A 16,125-nucleotide genomic window follows, 5' to 3' on the forward strand; every position below is an offset into this window, starting at 1 on the left:
GTAGTATTATTATATGTGGCCGAGCAGTCGTCTTCCTTTACTGGCTAAGGTGCCACACTGTCTAGATCAGAATTACACATAAGAGACTCAGAATAGTTGGTTTGGCTCCAGAAGTGTTTAACACATTATACTTAACCCTTAAACAGGCCTTACTAGTTATGTCATTTGCACCTAAAGGGAGGAAGAAGGAAGGAAAGGAAGGTAGGAGGGAGGAAGAAGGAAGGAAGGAAGGGAAGGAAGGTAGGAGGGAGGAAGAAAAGGAAGGAGGGAGGACTACTTACTACTTCCCTTCCTTCATTCCTTCCTCCCTTCCTCCTTTCCTTCCCTCCCTCTGTCCTTCTTTCTCCCTCTGTGCTTCCTTCTTTCCTTCCCTCCCTCTGTCCTTCCTTCCTCTCTTCCTTCTTTCCTTCCCACCCTCTATCCTTCCTTCCTTCCTCCCTTCCTTCCCTCCATCTGTCCTTCCTTCTTTCCTTCCCTCCCTCTGTCCTTCCTTCCTCCCTTCCTTCTTTCCTTCCCTCCCTCTGTCCTTCCTTCCTTCCTCCCTTCCTTCTTTCCTTCCCTCCATCTGTCCTTCCTTCTTTCCTCCCTTCCCTCCCTCTGTCCTTCCTTCCTTCCTTCCCTCCCTCTGTCCTTCCTCCCTTCCTCCTTTCCTTCCCTCCCTCTGTCCTTCCTTCCTTCCTCCCTTCCTTCTTTCCTTCCCTCCCTCTGTCCTTCCTTCCTCCCTTCCTTCTTTCCTTCCCTCCCTCTGTCCTTCCTTCCTTCCTCCCTTCCTTCTTTCCTTCCCTCCATCTGTCCTTCCTTCTTTCCTCCCTTCCCTCCCTCTGTCCTTCCTTCCTTCCTTCCCTCCCTCTGTCCTTCCTTCCTCTCTTCCTTCTTTCCTTCCCTCCCTCTATCCTTCCTTCCTTCCTCCCTTCCTTCCCTCCATCTGTCCTTCCTTCTTTCCTTCCCTCCCTCTGTCCTTCCTTCCTTCCTCCCTTCCTTCCTTCCTTCCTCCCTTCTTGAAAATGAGCCTGAACAGTATCTAAGGGTTAAGTTTAATTAATTTTCTTTTTAGATTTTTGGACTAAATTTCAGAAACTCATCAGCAGATTAATGGAAAACGGGTGAAAGACTTGAGCTCTCCTCTCCGCCTTCTGTTTCTAACTAAAACTTGAAATAAGAGCCAAATGAATCCAGATGTGAAGGAGAGCAGAGTAGACTTGTTTATCAGTAGGTTTGTGTGCCTGATGTTGTTGTGCTATGTGTGTGTGACAGCCTCTTGTCCCTCAGGGATCGGGTCCTGATATAACGGCTCGGCTCGGTGTTGTGCCTCACCACCTGCAGCCCAAAGACCCCCGGGTAAGAAACCACACGTTACACTTAAACAACAACAAGAAGAAGAACAAGAAGCTGCCATCATTATGAGCGTTTACACTGAAGGAAGGAAGGAAAGGAGAGAAGGGTGGGTGGGAGGGAGGGAGGAAGGGAGGAAGGAAAGGAGAAAAGGAAGGGAGGGAGGGAGGGAGGGATGGAGGAAGGAAGGAAATGAGAAAAGGAAGGGAGGGAGGGAGGGAGGAAAGGAGAAGGAAGGAGGAAAGAAGAAGGAAGGACAGAGGAAAGAAGGAATGAAGGTAGTATGGAGGAAGGAGGAAGGAAAGAAGAAAGGACAGAGGAAAGAAGGAATGAAGGTAGTATGAAGGAAGGAGGAAAGGAAAGAAGGAAGGACAGAGGAAAGGAAAGAAGGAAGGACAGAGGAAAGAAGGAATGAAGGTAGTATGGAGGAAGGAAGGAGAAAGGAAAGAAGGAAGGACAGAGGAAAGAAGGAATGAAGGTAGTATGGAGGAATGAAGTAAGTAAGGAGGGAGGAAGGAAGAAAGGAACGGTGGAAAAAGAAGGGAGGAACATTTTAAGAAAGAGGAAGAAGGAAGGAAAGAAGGAACAGTCAAAAGAGACGGGGTCAATTTGACCCGGGAGGACGACACGTTGCTGCCATGATTACTTTATTTACACTGTAATAAAACGACCAATGTGGACGCTAGTTTTTATTTTATTTAAATTTTTTTAAACTAGGCTGTGCTGCAAAACGTGGGCCTAGTCAGTAAAGCAGTAAAGAGTGCAAAAACACCCCCCCCCCCCCCACCCAATCTCCCCCCTCCCCCCTTTTTAAACCCCCCCAAATTATTCCTGATGAAGAAGAAGAGTGAGAGATATGTTTTCATTAAAAGTGGTTTTTACGATTCTGTTCTCTTGTAGCTAACTGATCCATTTGGGACATCGTTGAAAATCAGTAATGTAAGCAAAAACAGATGTTTCTGAATCCTTTTTTTTTTTTTTTTTTTTATGGCTCCTCAAAAACCTTCAGCTCTTTTTTTATTATTTTTTTATTTTTTTAAACTTTTTTCTCACTGCTTCACTCGCTCTTTTGCACTAATCTCACTTGTAATCTCGACTGCTACTGGTCTATTCTCTGCCCTTGCACACCCAGTTAGATATTCTCAGACGTAGAAATTATAGATATATGTGGTTATTGTTCTCCCCCCCCCCCCTCCCCTCCTGTGGGTTTTCTTGTATTGCTGCGCTTGCTTTTTTTTTTTTTTTTTCTCACTTACTTACTTTTTTAAAATAATACCAGACTAAAATAATCTGAGCTATAACAGCCTTTTCAAGCCCTACTGAATAACCTTATCTCCAGCTGGGAAACCCCAACCTTGTGGTGAGATTAAGACAAAGACAACAGGAAGTAGCATCTGACTCTGTGTGCAAAAGGCTTTATAAAGCTGAACATTCAAGATAATTCAATTATAAATGTAATTATAATAATTATAATAATCATGTGGTGTGTTTCTTTTTTTTGTGCTCTGCAGAAACCAGGAAAATGGTGCGCTATGCATGTTTATGTGGCCTGGATGATTCTAAGCATCAGAGAAAAGTGAAGGTAGGTGTTGGAATGTTGGGAAGGTTGCTATGGAAACGTGATAGGTTACAGGTTGCTATGGAAACGTGATAGATTACAGGTTACTGGTTACTCTATTTAAATAAGTAATAAGTAATGAACTTATTACATTTGATCATCTGTTAGGGTAAATGTTCCCTCCTTCTGTCCTTCCTTCCTTCCTCCCTTCCTTCTTTCCTTCCCTCCCTCTGTCCTTCCTTCCTCCCTTCCTTCTTTCCTTCCTCCCTCTGTCCTTCTTTCCTTCCTTTCATCTTTCCCTCACTCCCTCTGTCCTTCCTTCCTCCCTTCCTCCACTCCCTCTGTCCTTCCTTCCTTCCCTCCCTCTGTCCTTCCTTCCTCCCTTCCTTCCTTCCTTCCCTCCCTCCTTCTGTCCTTCCTTCCTTCTTCCCTTCCTTCTTTCCTTCCCTCCATCTGTCCTTCCTTCCTTCCCTCCCTCTGTCCTTCCTTCCTCCCTTCTTTCCTTCTTTCCTTTCCTCCATCTGTCCTTACTTCCTTCCTCCCTTCCTTCTTTCCTTCACTCCCTCTGTCCTTCCTTCCTCCCTTCCTTCACTCCCTGTCCTTCCTTCTTTCCTTCCCTCCCTCTGTCCTTCCTTCCTTCCTTCCCTCCATCTGTCCTTCCTTCTTTCCTTTCTTTGTTCATTCTTTCCTTCCCTCCCTGTCCTTCCTTCTTTCCTTCCTCCATCTGTCCTTCCTTCCTTCTTCCCTGCCTTCTTTCCTTCCTTCTTTCCTTTCTTTGTTCATTCTTTCCTTCCCTCCATCTGTCCTTCCTTCCTTCTTCCCTGCCTTCTTTCCTTCTCTCCATCTGTCCTTCCTTCCTTCCTTGTGTTGTCATGGATACTGACATGATTTATAAGGGAGATCATTTCTTATAAAGCAACATTTATCTCTCATTGTAAAATGTATTCATTAGTTCATGTAGATTTTAGAATATAAAATAAAGATATTTGATGAATAAAGTGAGTTTAATTGTTACTGTGACTCCATTTAAGCCCACGTCATGATTTATTTACTAAATATATATAAAAAATATTGATTTCAAAGAATTAAAAACAGCAATATATGTATTCAGTAACATGTTAAATATTAAATAATGAGGGAAAATCTTAAAGGTGTGACTTCAGATGTAACTTCCTTTTTTATAATCATCTCTCCTCCTCTCCGCCTCTCTCTCTTGCAGCTGATGCAGGCTGATCCTCACAAGTTGGACTTCCGTACTGACCTGCTGGCCCGTCTTCCCGGCGCCGGGGGACTGGGCCCGCTGGGACCCATAGGAGGAGCCATGCCTCCCACTCATGACCTGACCAGACCTCCCAGTCTGTTCTCAGCTACAGGTGCGCTGCCTCAACAGTCCTGAAGAACAGCTGGACAGATTATTATTAGTATTTATTGGTGTTTTGACCAACTGCAGGAAGTTGTAGGAGTAATGAAGCTACATGACAAGATTCAAGCTGTGAATTTTATTATTATTTATTACATAGATTTGTTTTATTAGTACAACTTTGGGTATTTTTAATAATAGGTTTTTTTACATTGGATAGTTACAGATGTGTTTCCATGTGATTCTCTCTCTCTCTCTTTCCTTTCCCCCCTCTCTCTCTCTCTCTCTCTCTCTCACTGTCTGTCTCTCTCTCTCACTGTCTGTCTCTCTCTCTCACTGTCTGTCTCTCTCTCTCACTGTCTGTCTCTCTCTCTCGGTCTGTCTCTCTCTCTTTCCTTTCCTCTCTCTGTCTCTCTCTCTTTTTATCTCTCTCTTTCCTTCTCTCTCTCTCTCTCTCTCTCTCTCTCTCTCTCTCTCTCTCTGTCTCTCTCGGTCTCTCTCTCTCTCTCTCTGTCTCTCTCGTCTCTCTCTCTCTCTCTCTCTTTCCTTTCTCCTCTCTCTCTCTCTCTCTCTCTCTCTCTCTCTCTCCCTCTCTCTGTCTCTCTCTCTCTCTCTCTCTCTGTGTCTCTCTCTCTCTGTGTCTCTCTCTCTGTCTCTCTCTCTCTCTCTCTCTCTCTCTCTCCTTTCCTCTCTCTCTCTCTCTCCTTCCTTCTCTCTCTCTCTCTCTCTCTCTCTCATGAATCTGCAGCCTGAATTGTGTGATTACTCAGAACTTTCTCTTTGTTTTGATTTTTGTCTTTCCTTCCTTCAGGTGCAGTCAATCCGTCCTCAGCTCCTTTCATGTCTCCATCAACGCCACACTCCTCTTTCCTGGCACCAGCTGCACACTTAGGTAAGACACACACCTGCACACACACACACACACACACACATGCCTGCACACACACACACACACACACACACACACACAACAGATCTTATATTTAACTTCAGATCTTGACCTCATTTATAAGCAATGTTTTCAAACTGTCATAATATTTGTATTTCTGGTATTTCGCAGCTTGAATCCAAGTTTCAACACATTTTTTCCTTTTTTTTTTTTTTGCTTGTGTGTCTTTTTAGATCCGTACGGCCGATCCCCGCCCTTCACCCCGCTGGGAGCTCTGGGTTCTGGTGCCTTCGGAGGACTAGGTAGCCCTACGCTTGGTCAGTTTCTCAGTAGCCAGACTCTTAAAAACAAAAGACTCAAAGGATAAATGAAGCTCACATGCCTTCAAACGTACATTTTAAAAGATTAAAAGAGAGATTAGTGGCTTTAATTGATCCTTGACGATGAAGAGATCTCCTCCTAAAGTTGATATAAAGCTAATATGAGACAGCAGGAAGTATCTCTCTGCTATTATTCAACAAGGAAACGCTGCCTGGTGAAGCACACACACATTAGGGGAATTTTGATTTCTTAAACAAACTTAAACACTTTGAACAACGCTCACTCTGTCTGTTTGCCGAAGCCTCATTTTTAGCTTCAGCAGAACTTATGTGTTAATTATAGCGTGAAATACCTGGATGGACTTTGTGAGGAAGGTGTGACTTCACAGGCCGTACAGAAACAGACAGGAGGAATAATTACAGCTGCTAATGAAGCAACATATATGAGGCATGTTGAGCGTTGCTTTAAGACAGGCTTGAATAAAATAAATCCCAAATATATCCTTTGAGTCTTTTAGCTTTGGAGTTAATGGTACTGTGAGGCAAGACAGATTTCTTTATACAGCACATTTCAACAGCAAGGCAATTAAACATGACACGCATCAAGATGGAATATAAAAGAAGCACACAGCAAAAAAAAAAAAAGACATTTAAATACATTTAAATACATATAAAAGTGTTAAATTGGAAGTGGGATGAAGCTTAAACAGAGTAAGACACATAAAAGGTTCCAGTATGTTGATAAACACTCATCAGCTTCTTTTGTTAGCTTTAAATGCTTTAAATTCAACTTTAATGAAGTTTATTAACTTGGTCAAAAAAGTGGTGATTCTACCTTATGTGTGTTACTGAGGTCGTACTAAGAAGTGGATGTGCATTAAGATGCTTTATATTATATTGACAGGTGTTCCTATTATTTTGTCCCTCTTATGTATTTTAATGAAGTGGACAAAATAGTAGGAACACCAGTCAATATATAATGCATCCTAATACAGCTCCATCACCATCACTATGAGCTCAGTAATAAACATAAAGTAGAATTATCACCTTCCTGACGATGTTAACAAAAAACTGAAAAGTAGAATTTATAGCAGAGCAGTGTGAAAGAGTATCTGGAGTCTGTTGTCCTCAGGTCAAGGAAGGACAGGAGGAAGGAAGGAAAAGAGGAAGGAAGTAAGGAGAGGAGGAATGAAGTAAGGAGAGAAGGGAGGGAGGAGAGAAGGGAGGAGAGAAGGAAGGGAGGAGGAAGAAGGAAGGGAGGAAGAAGTAAGGGAGGGAGGGGAGGGAGGAAGGAAGGATGGATGGATGGATGGAAGGAAGGATAGGAGAGAAGGGAGGGAGGAAGGAAGGATGGATGGAAGGAAGGAAAGGAGAGAAGGGAAGGAAGGAAAGGAGTAAAGGAAAGAAGGAAGGACAGAGGAAAGAAGGAAGGAAGGTAGGATGGAGGAAAGAAGGAATGAAGGAAGTTAGAAGGGAGGAAGAAGGAAGGAAAGGAGGAAGGAGGGAAGGATGGATGGAAGGAAGGAAAGGAGAGAAGGGAGGGAGGAAGGAAGGAAAGGAGAGAAGGGAAGGAAGGAAAGAAGGTAGGAAGGAAAGGAGTAAAGGAAAGAAGGAAGGACAGAGGAAAGAAGGAAAGGAAGGTAGGATGGAGGAAAGAAGGAATGAAGGAAGTTAGGAGGGAGGAAGGAAGGAAAGAAGGGAAATGGAGGAAGGAAAAAGGAAGGGTGGAAAGAGAGAGGAAGGAAAAAAAGAGAGACGGTAAGAGGAAGGAAGGAAGGGAGGAAAGAAGGAATAGTGAAAACAGACGGGGTCAGTTTGACCCGGTAGGACGACAGGAAGGTTAATCATTAACACGTCTGTCTAACGAGAGCTTGTTGTGACTCGTTTACGACACAAATCTGTTCAAAGCGAAGCACATCGAGCTGAGTATCAGTCGACTGAAAGAAATCAATACCAAGTAGTATCAAAACACGTCAAACGATACCTGCAGTCGAGCCTTTTTGCATCCAGAGCTAGAAAATATAACTTTGTATGGACTTGCAGCCAAAATGCCTCCTAAATGCTTTAAAGTGAGTCTACATAAAAGACAGAGACTAAATGTGTTAATGGGAATCTAGTGAAGTAATCAGTTGGTATCAGGATCACTTTAAGGGGACTTGGATTGGTGCTGGTATCATGATATTTTTAAAACGATACCCAGCTCTAACCATCATATATGAGAGCATGAAGTCAGTAGTGTTGCTTTTAGGAAAGGCAGTTTTATTTATATAGAGCATTTCATACATAATAGCAACTCAATGTGCTTTATATAAAACAGAAAAACGTGATTTGAGAAACATTAAAACATACAATTAACCCCCCACTCCCCCCACACACTAATAATAAAAATGAAGTACAGAAAAATAGAAAGGGAGAAATAAGATACTAGAATAGAGCATTAAATAAAAGATTGCAGCATAAAATAATGATTTGCTTTAAAATCATTAAAAGGACATAGAGTGCTTTAACCCTCCTGTTGTCCTTGAGTCGAGGGAGGAAGGGAGGGAGAGAGGGAGGGAAGGAGGGAAGAAGGAAGGACGGAGGGAGATAGGAAAAGAGGAAGGAAAAGAGGAAGGAAAGGGAGGGAGGAAAGAAGGTAGGAGGGAAGGAAAGGAGGGAGGGATGAAGGGAGGGAAGAAGGAAGGGAGGAAGGAGGGAAGAAGGGAGGGAGGAAAGAAGGTAGGAGGGAAGGAAAGGAGGGAGGGATGAAGGGAGGAAGGAAGGAGGGAAGAAGGAAGGGAGGAAGGAGGGAAGAAGGAAGGGAGGAAGAAAAGAAGGAAGGAAGGAAGGAAAGGTAGGTAGGAGGGAGGTAGGTAGGTAGGTAGGTAGGAGGGAGGGAAGAAGGAAGGGAAGGAAGGACGGAGGGAGATAGGAAAAGAGGAAGGAAAGGGAGGGAGGAAAGAAGGTAGGAGGGAAGGAAAGGAGGGAGGGATGAAGGGAGGAAGGAGGGAAGAAGGAAGGAAGGGAGGAAGGAAGGAAGGAAAGGGGGAAGGAAGAAAAGAAGGAAGGAAGGAAGGAAGGAAAGGTAGGTAGGAGGGAGGTAGGTAGGTAGGAGGGAGGGAGGGATGAAGGAAAGGGGGAAGGAAGAAAAGAAGGAAGGAAGGAAGGAAGGAAGGAAAGGTAGGTAGGAGGGAGGTAGATAGGTAGGAGGGAGGGAGGGATGAAGGAAGGAACAGTCAAAACAGACGGGGTCAATTTAAAAGAAGTGAACTGAAGAGGAAGAGTCGAAGCTTCCAAACTGCCTGTAGTCAGTTTTTTATGATACAGATTTATTATAATAGCTGATTGTCTTCCGCTCGAGACGTTATTAACTCATAGTTCATAGTGAGGAAGAAGAAAAACAGAAAATGGATTTTTGTATATAGTGAGCGGTTTCTGATGTGCTGGTTTAGTCGAAGTTTAGTCTCAAATAAACAATTTACAAAGTTTCTCTTGTTTCTCAAAATAACTGCTGACATTTAAAGTCTTATCTGAAGTCTCTCATTACGACCCTTCAAACTACACAGTGGCTCTTTAGTGCGGAGCTGAGATAGAAGCTTAAATACACATAAATAAATAAGAGTTGGTGAGATTAAATAGTTTAAAAGCAGCATCAGGTCATTTGCAGCATTTTTTAAATCAAAAGTAAGACTGAATGCTCCTGAAAATGTCAAATGGTGTAACCACAAAAGAATGATACATATTAACCCTCCTGTCGTCCTCAAGTCAAGGAAGGAAGTTAGTTAGGAAGGGAGGAAGAAGGAGGGAAATGAGGAAGAAGGAGGGAAATGAGGGAGGGAGGGAAGGAAGGAAGGAGGGAGGGAAGGAGGAAGGAAGGGATGAAGAAGGAAGGAATTGAGGGAGGAAGGAAGGAAGGAAGTTAGGAAGGGAGGAAGGAGGGAAGGAGGAAGGAAGGTAGGAGGGAAGGAGGAAGGGAGGGAGGGAGGAAAGGAGCGAGGGAGGGAGGGAAGAAAGAAGGAAGGAGGGAGGAAAGAAGGAAGGAGGGAGGAAAGGAGGGAGGAAGGAAGGTAGGAGGGAGGGAGCTTTCTTTGCTTCCTCCTCCTTTCCTCCCTTCCTTCTCTCCCTACTTCCTTCCTCTTTTCCTCCTTCCTTACTCCTTTCCTTCCTTCTTTCCTCCCTTCCTCCCTTCCTTCCTTCCTCTTGTCCTTCCTCCCTTCCTTCCTTCTCTCCTTGTCTTTTCCTCCTTCCCTCCCTCCTTACTCCTCCCTCCCTCCCTTCCTTCTTTCCTTCCTTCCTCCCTCCTGTCTTTCCTTGACCTGAGGACAACAGGAGGGTTAAAGGGCTTTTCTTTAATTATTGACTCAAGTTAAATAAAGGGAAATTGAAAGATGGCAACAGAACTTTTATAAAACACTTAAATAGATGAAACATGTCTCCTCTCATTAATCACTATACTGTCTTTCTTCTTATGGTTTTCAGCGGGCTCCATGTTTGGTCCTAAAGACTCACCGGTCGGAGGACTGTCCAACCCGAATCATCACGACCCGTGGAATCGCTTACACGGCGGCCCGTCCGGATTCCCTCCTGGACCCAGCTGGGCTAAAGGGGCGGACAAGAGGGATGAGAGGGACCGAGGGAAGGACGGAGAGAGGAGAGACATACCACATATTAAAGATGAGAAGGACAGGTATGACAGTAGACTGATTTTAATACTCTATTACTTACCTGTGAGTGGTTTTAAAAGTTTTCATTTCACAATAAAATACATAAGTTTAAATAAGAGGATATGGCAGCCATCATTAATCAGTTTAAATCAAGTCCAATACTTCCTCACATTTATTTAATACGCTGCATTCAGGATCATTAAAAAGTCTTAATGTCTTAAATTTAGTTTAAGACATTAAGACTTTCCTTCTCTCCTTCCTCTTTTCCTCCCTCCCTCCCTCCTTACTCCTTTCCTTCCTCATTCCTTCCTTCTTTCCTCCTTTCCTTCCTTCCCTCCTTCTCTTTCTTTCCTCCCTTCCCTCCTCCTCTTGTCCTTCCTTCCTTCTCTCCTTACTTCCTTCCTCTTTTCCTCCATCCCTCCTTTCCTTCCTCATTCCTTCTTTCCTTTCTTTCTTCCTTCCTCCTTCCTTCTCTCCTTCCTCCCTCCCTCCCTCCTTACTCCTTTCCTTCCTCTTTCCTTCCTTCTTTCCTCCCTCCCTTCCTTCCTTTCTTCCTTCCTCTTTTCCTCCCTCCCTCCTTTCCTTCCTCATTCCTTCCCTCCTCTCCTTCCTCATTCCTTCCTTCCTTCCTTCCTCCTGTCTTTCCTTGACCTTGATCTGAAGACAACAGGAGGGTTAAAGGGCTTTTCTTTAATCCATAATATTTATATTTAGTCATAATCATCAGTAATCAATTTAAATCAAGTCTAATACTTCCTCACATTAATGTCTTAAATTTAGTTTTTGATATTCAAAGTCTAGAAATTGTTGGAATTAAAGCATTAAATTTGATTTGCGTATAATTATATTTCTTCATTATTATCATTTTCTGATTATTTTACAACCAATAAACTTAATTAATTAAAGAATACTATAATTATAAATATAACTATAATAAAACTAATCATTAGAAGCTGTCCTATATAGATGACCTCATCATAACTCCACTACAACAGTAAAATCCTGCTCTTGCATTATTATTATTATCATTATATGTCTCAGCAGTGGTATTATTTCTTTAAAGAAGTGTTAAAAAGATGTTAAAAGTTAGTTAAAGTAGTTCTTTAATGATATGCAGATTCCCCGTCAGCCTGACCTGAGCTGGTGAAATCACACTGAGCAGGATTTATTGTCTGTTTGAAAACCCGACACGGGAAGTCAGCCTCTCCCATCGGCTCAGACACACGCTGGGGCCTCTCTGCTGTGTGTGTGTGTGTGTGTGTGTGTGTGTGTGTGTGTGTGTTGATGAGCTCCACCCTCAGTCAAACACACACACACACACACACACACAGAGAGGAGAGAAGCAAACATCCCAAATCTCTCCCCACTAGCTCTCATCAGCTGGTGTGTGTGTGTGTGTGTGTGTGTGTGTGTGTGTGTGTGTGTGTGTGTGTGTGCTGACAGGAACATAGAACATAGTATAGAGATGTTTCTGTTAGGCTTTACACCATCAGGAGTTTTGGGGCCGATCACCGATCAGTGAGTTTAAATAAACCGATCACTGATCCGATCACGTCTTCTTTGTCCACGCTCCGTCTCTTAAACTCGGCTTCTCCTCCTCGTGTTCCCTCCAGGTACATTTGTGGTGTTGAAACATTTTGCAGATGCTTCCCCAACGAGGTTCTTTAGTGTTTTATCTGTCTGCCCACAAACAAACAGTTTGTGTGAATCCGACAGCTCATGATTCAAGATTCAAAAAAACTTTATTGTCCTTCACATCGTGACAGGGCTCAAACCTAACTGTTGGATTCAAACCAACATGTCGGTGGTGTGGAACGTCTTCAGAGTAAATGAGATAAAACACAAGCCATCTGCAATCTATCCCTCCTTCCTTCCTTCTTCCTCCCTTCCTTCCTTCCTTCCTTACCTCCTTCCTCCCTCTGATAAAACACAAGCCATCTGCAATCTATCCTTCCTTCCTTCCTTCCTTCTTCCTTCCTTACCTCCTTCCTCCCTTTGATAAAACACAAGCCATCTGCAATCTATCCTTCCTTCCTCCCCTCCTCCCTTCCTTCCTTCCTTCCTTCCTTACCTCCTTCCTCCCTCTGATAAAACACAAGCCATCTGCAATCTATCCTTCCTTCCTTCCTCCCTTCTTTCCTCCCTTCCCTCCTTCATTCCTTACCTCCTTCCTCCCTCTGATAAAACCCAAGCCATCTGTAATCTATGCAACGGGAGCATCTGCAAAAAGTTTCACCATGACGACATTGATCGGATCAGAGAATTAAGACATTACAGCCGATCTCACTAATTGTATAAAATGCTAAATATCGGCCGATCCGATATAGCCGTTCAGATCGGTGTAAAGCCGAGTTCCTGTGATATCACGTGTCTCTTAAGTGTGGATCTATTTCTCATAACGTTGATGATGTAATTGTGTTTTGCAGAGACAACATGCTGTACGGCCGACAACCTGTGAGAATGTCTCCAGTCGCTCCTTCCTTCAAGCCCCGCAGTAGCACCCCGGTCTCCCACATCAACGGCCACAGCAGCTCCCTGGGGGGCAGCGGCGGGCCCATCGAGGACCTGACGCGCAGCCTAAACAGAGACAGAGAGCGGGAGCGGGACAGAGACGGGGACAAGAGGCCGCTGCCCACAGTGTCTTCGAGGGGGCCTCCGCTCGGCCCTTCGTCTTTAGTAGCAGACAGGGACAGGCCGAGGTCTTCCTCATCCTCCGTGCTCACCACCCCCCCGCCCTCCAACCGCTCGGCCCCCGTCTCCTTTGGACCTTTACCCCCGCCAAATGGCTCCGACAGTACACAGCCTCCACAGCGAACCCTCACACTCCCAAAGAGACGGCAGCGCCCCCCCATCCTCCTCCTCCTCTTCCTCCGCCGCCGCCGCCGCTACCCGCCTCCTCTTCTGTCACATCTTTGTCTCAGGCCAAGAAGTCTGATCGGACCACACCCGTCTCCAAACCTCCTCTGCTCCTCCCGCCGGTGAAAGTGAAAGAGGAGCGGAAAGAGGAGCCGGAGCACATCCCCATCACGCTGCCTCCCCCCGTATCCAACCACAGCTTCGAGCGCCCCAACAGCCATCCGCACCACCACAGATCCGGTACTCCTTCCTCTTCCTCTTTATCACTGACTCCTACTCCCGGCGTCCCCCACCATCCACCCACTCCGAACCCTCCGAACCCCCCGCACCCTCAGCACCCTCAGCACCCCCAGCACCATCAGCACCCTCAGCATCCTCAGCATCCTCAGCATCATCAGCACCATCAGCACCCTCAGCACCCTCAGCACCATCAGCACCCTCAGCACCAACACCTCGCCCTGCTGGACCGCTCAAGAGCCCTGGAGGCGTATCTGGGGAGCGCAGGTGCCGGCGGGTTGGTAGTGGGTCCGGGCGGAGAACGCTTCACCCACGGGCCGCAACAAGGGCCGTCGCAGGGTCCGCACAGCTTCACTTGGGACCCCTGGAGGGAGCTGGCGGCTCAGCAGCAACATCAGCATCGCAGGGAGGCTCTGGCGCTGCGGTCGGACCCTCACCTCGCCCTGCGGTCCGATCCGCACCTGGCCCGGCTGCTGCAGCATCAGCGCCTCCTGGATGCGGAGAGGGTCGCGGCCGTGGCGGCTGCGGCGGCGGCGGCTAACCCTCACCACCCTTCCACGTCTACCTCTTCTGCCTCCAACGTCGTCCGCCAGGAGTTCGGCCTCATGGCTCACCACTTCGACCGCCCCCCTCATCAGCTCGGACCGCCGGGAGGAGGCCTGATGGACGAGGAGCAGCGCGCCCAGATCCTGAGGGAAGACTTTGAGCGGGCTCGCATCTTCGGCATGCACCCGCACCTTCCTCACGGCGCCCACCTCTCGAGCCCCTCCCACGCTGCTACTGCCGCTCACCTGGAGCAGCTCCACTCTGGCCTTCTCTCGCACCAACTCCCCCCGGGAGCGGCGGCGGCGCATCAGCACACCGCGGGTCTCTACTCGCGGCTGGGCCAACTACACGCACACAACGGCATCCTGGCGAAGACCCCCGGGGGTTTGGTGGGACCCATGCCGGTGGGGGCGCCGCCTCCGCTCATTCCGTCCATCACCAGCCGGTCGTCCACGCCTCCCCGCGGTTCTAGACTCACGGGGCCGGGTGAGCTGGCTCTGTACAGCGCCCACAAAGACGGAGAGTCCAGATAGTACAGGGACAACACTGGAGGAGATTTAAGGGAAATGTCAGGATCACTGTGCTGCTCTCAACCTGCCCCCCCCTCACCCCTCCTTTTTTTTTTTTTGTTTTCTCCCTCTCTTGCAAACTACTAAACCCTCCCCCCCCTCCCCGGTTTAAAAACCGAGTCCTAGTGACCGTAACTGGGGAGGAGATGATGGTAGAGAGGGGAAATGCAAGACTCATCAGTGTGACTTTGAATATGCCCCCCCCCCCAATGGTTCTATCAGTGCAATTTAAAGGTACATGGTTTCTGTGCATCTTGGTGTACTTTGGTTTTTTTAATTTTCTAACAGCTGTTGGTTAAGTACAGTAATCTGAACGCTGTAAGAAGAAGAAGAAGAAGAAGCAGAAGAAGAGGCAGAGGACAGCTTTTTTTTTTTTTTTTTTTTTTTCCTTTTCATTTAGTCAGGTGAAATATGATCCGTGCTTATAATAAGCAAAGCCTTTGACCAGGTGGATTAGAAAATGACTTCTAGGAGGGAGGGGGATGCACACTTGGTTAACTTGTGGGATTATTATTATTATTAATTATTATTATTATTATTATTATTGTTAAGAAAAAAGAAAGGAAAAAAAAAAAACGGTCCCTCCTCTACATCAATCAACCCCTGGTTTTTAGGTATTGTGGATGAGGGTGAAATAGAAATACAGTGGTAAAGTGGTGCTTTCTGTTCCGTTTCTGTCTTTCTTTCTTTCTTTCTTTCTTTCTTTTTTCTTTTTTTTTTATTGTCGTCATTGTGAAAAAGACACAAGATTACTGATGAGACCATTTAAATGAGAATCGGTAAGCATCGTACCTCAGTTTCCTGCTTTACCACCCCCCCTCCCAAAAAAAAAAAAACTATTATAACACCCCCAACACCTCCACTTCCACTTCCACCTCCACTTCCACTTCCACTTCCACTTCCAGCGCCACCTCGAGCCCCTTCAGCCTCACTGATAATGAGATTCAACCTTTTTTTTTTTTTTTATTTTAATGTGGCTTTTTTTTTTGTTCTTGTTTTCAAAAAGGATGAATGGCGAAATGAACTGTGCTACACTGTGTGAGTGACCACAGTGTTTTAGAGCTTCCTGTAACTGTTTCCCAGTCTCCTCTTGACTATATGAGCAGGACCAGATTATAGTAGTCTAGAGAAAAATTGCCTTTGTAATTATTATTCTTAACATTAATTATCTTCTATAATAATAAATATATTCACTGTTATGTTATTTGTCATTGTTTCGGGTATCAAACCCCAGTACTCTCTCCTCCCTCCCCTACCCCCCCCCCCCCCCCTCGCCCCCCCCACAGGTAGTAATATGTTTCAAAAATCATGCAAAAAGATAAAGCAACGAGTTTTTGCTTTACAGAAAATGCTTGTGAACATTTACGCCGTATCCATTTGCAACCTCTGGCCTCTTCAAAGGATCTCATCGGTGACTTTATAATGCTGAGAGAGGAAGAAGGAGAAAGAGAGCGAGAGAGAGAAAGAAAGAAAGAGAGAGAAAGAGAGAGAGGTTTGCTTGTGTGTCCTTTGGTTGTGTGTTATATCCATTCGGGACTTATGGGAGCCTTGTACATTGAACTGTCGAGTTGTTTCATCAACAAAAATAAGTTATATACATGGATTAAAAAAAGTGGGACATCTGCTGAAGAACTGAAAAAAAAAAAGAAAAAGAAAAAAAAGACATATAAGGACTTGTGTCAAAAGACAACTAGACAGTGGATATACTGAGAGGGGAAAGACTGGGTCGATTATTTTAATATGACCATTTTATACCTTTCAAACCCCTCCCCTAGAGACCACAAAGATTAATAATTATTAAATGAATTGTTGTTT

General features: G+C 45.3%; 1 protein-coding gene across 1 annotated transcript in view; it reads left to right on the plus strand.

The window, feature by feature from the left end:
• The window catches only part of fbrs (fibrosin), a 37,099-nt gene extending 22,360 nt beyond the window's left edge, over positions 1-14,739 (plus strand). Inside the window, 11 exon segments of the mRNA XM_053341889.1 lie at positions 1,255-1,338; positions 2,233-2,271; positions 2,844-2,892; positions 2,895-2,914; positions 4,110-4,263; positions 5,062-5,142; positions 5,373-5,441; positions 9,918-10,125; positions 12,529-12,853; positions 12,855-12,960; positions 12,992-14,739. Coding sequence (XP_053197864.1) covers positions 1,255-1,338; positions 2,233-2,271; positions 2,844-2,892; positions 2,895-2,914; positions 4,110-4,263; positions 5,062-5,142; positions 5,373-5,441; positions 9,918-10,125; positions 12,529-12,853; positions 12,855-12,960; positions 12,992-14,274 — 2,418 coding nt within the window. The 3' untranslated portion in view covers positions 14,275-14,739.
• The last annotated feature ends 1,386 nt before the right edge of the window (positions 14,740-16,125 follow it).

The sequence above is a fragment of the Scomber japonicus genome, chromosome 20 (genome assembly GCF_027409825.1).
Source record: "Scomber japonicus isolate fScoJap1 chromosome 20, fScoJap1.pri, whole genome shotgun sequence".
Taxonomy (NCBI): domain Eukaryota; kingdom Metazoa; phylum Chordata; class Actinopteri; order Scombriformes; family Scombridae; genus Scomber; species Scomber japonicus.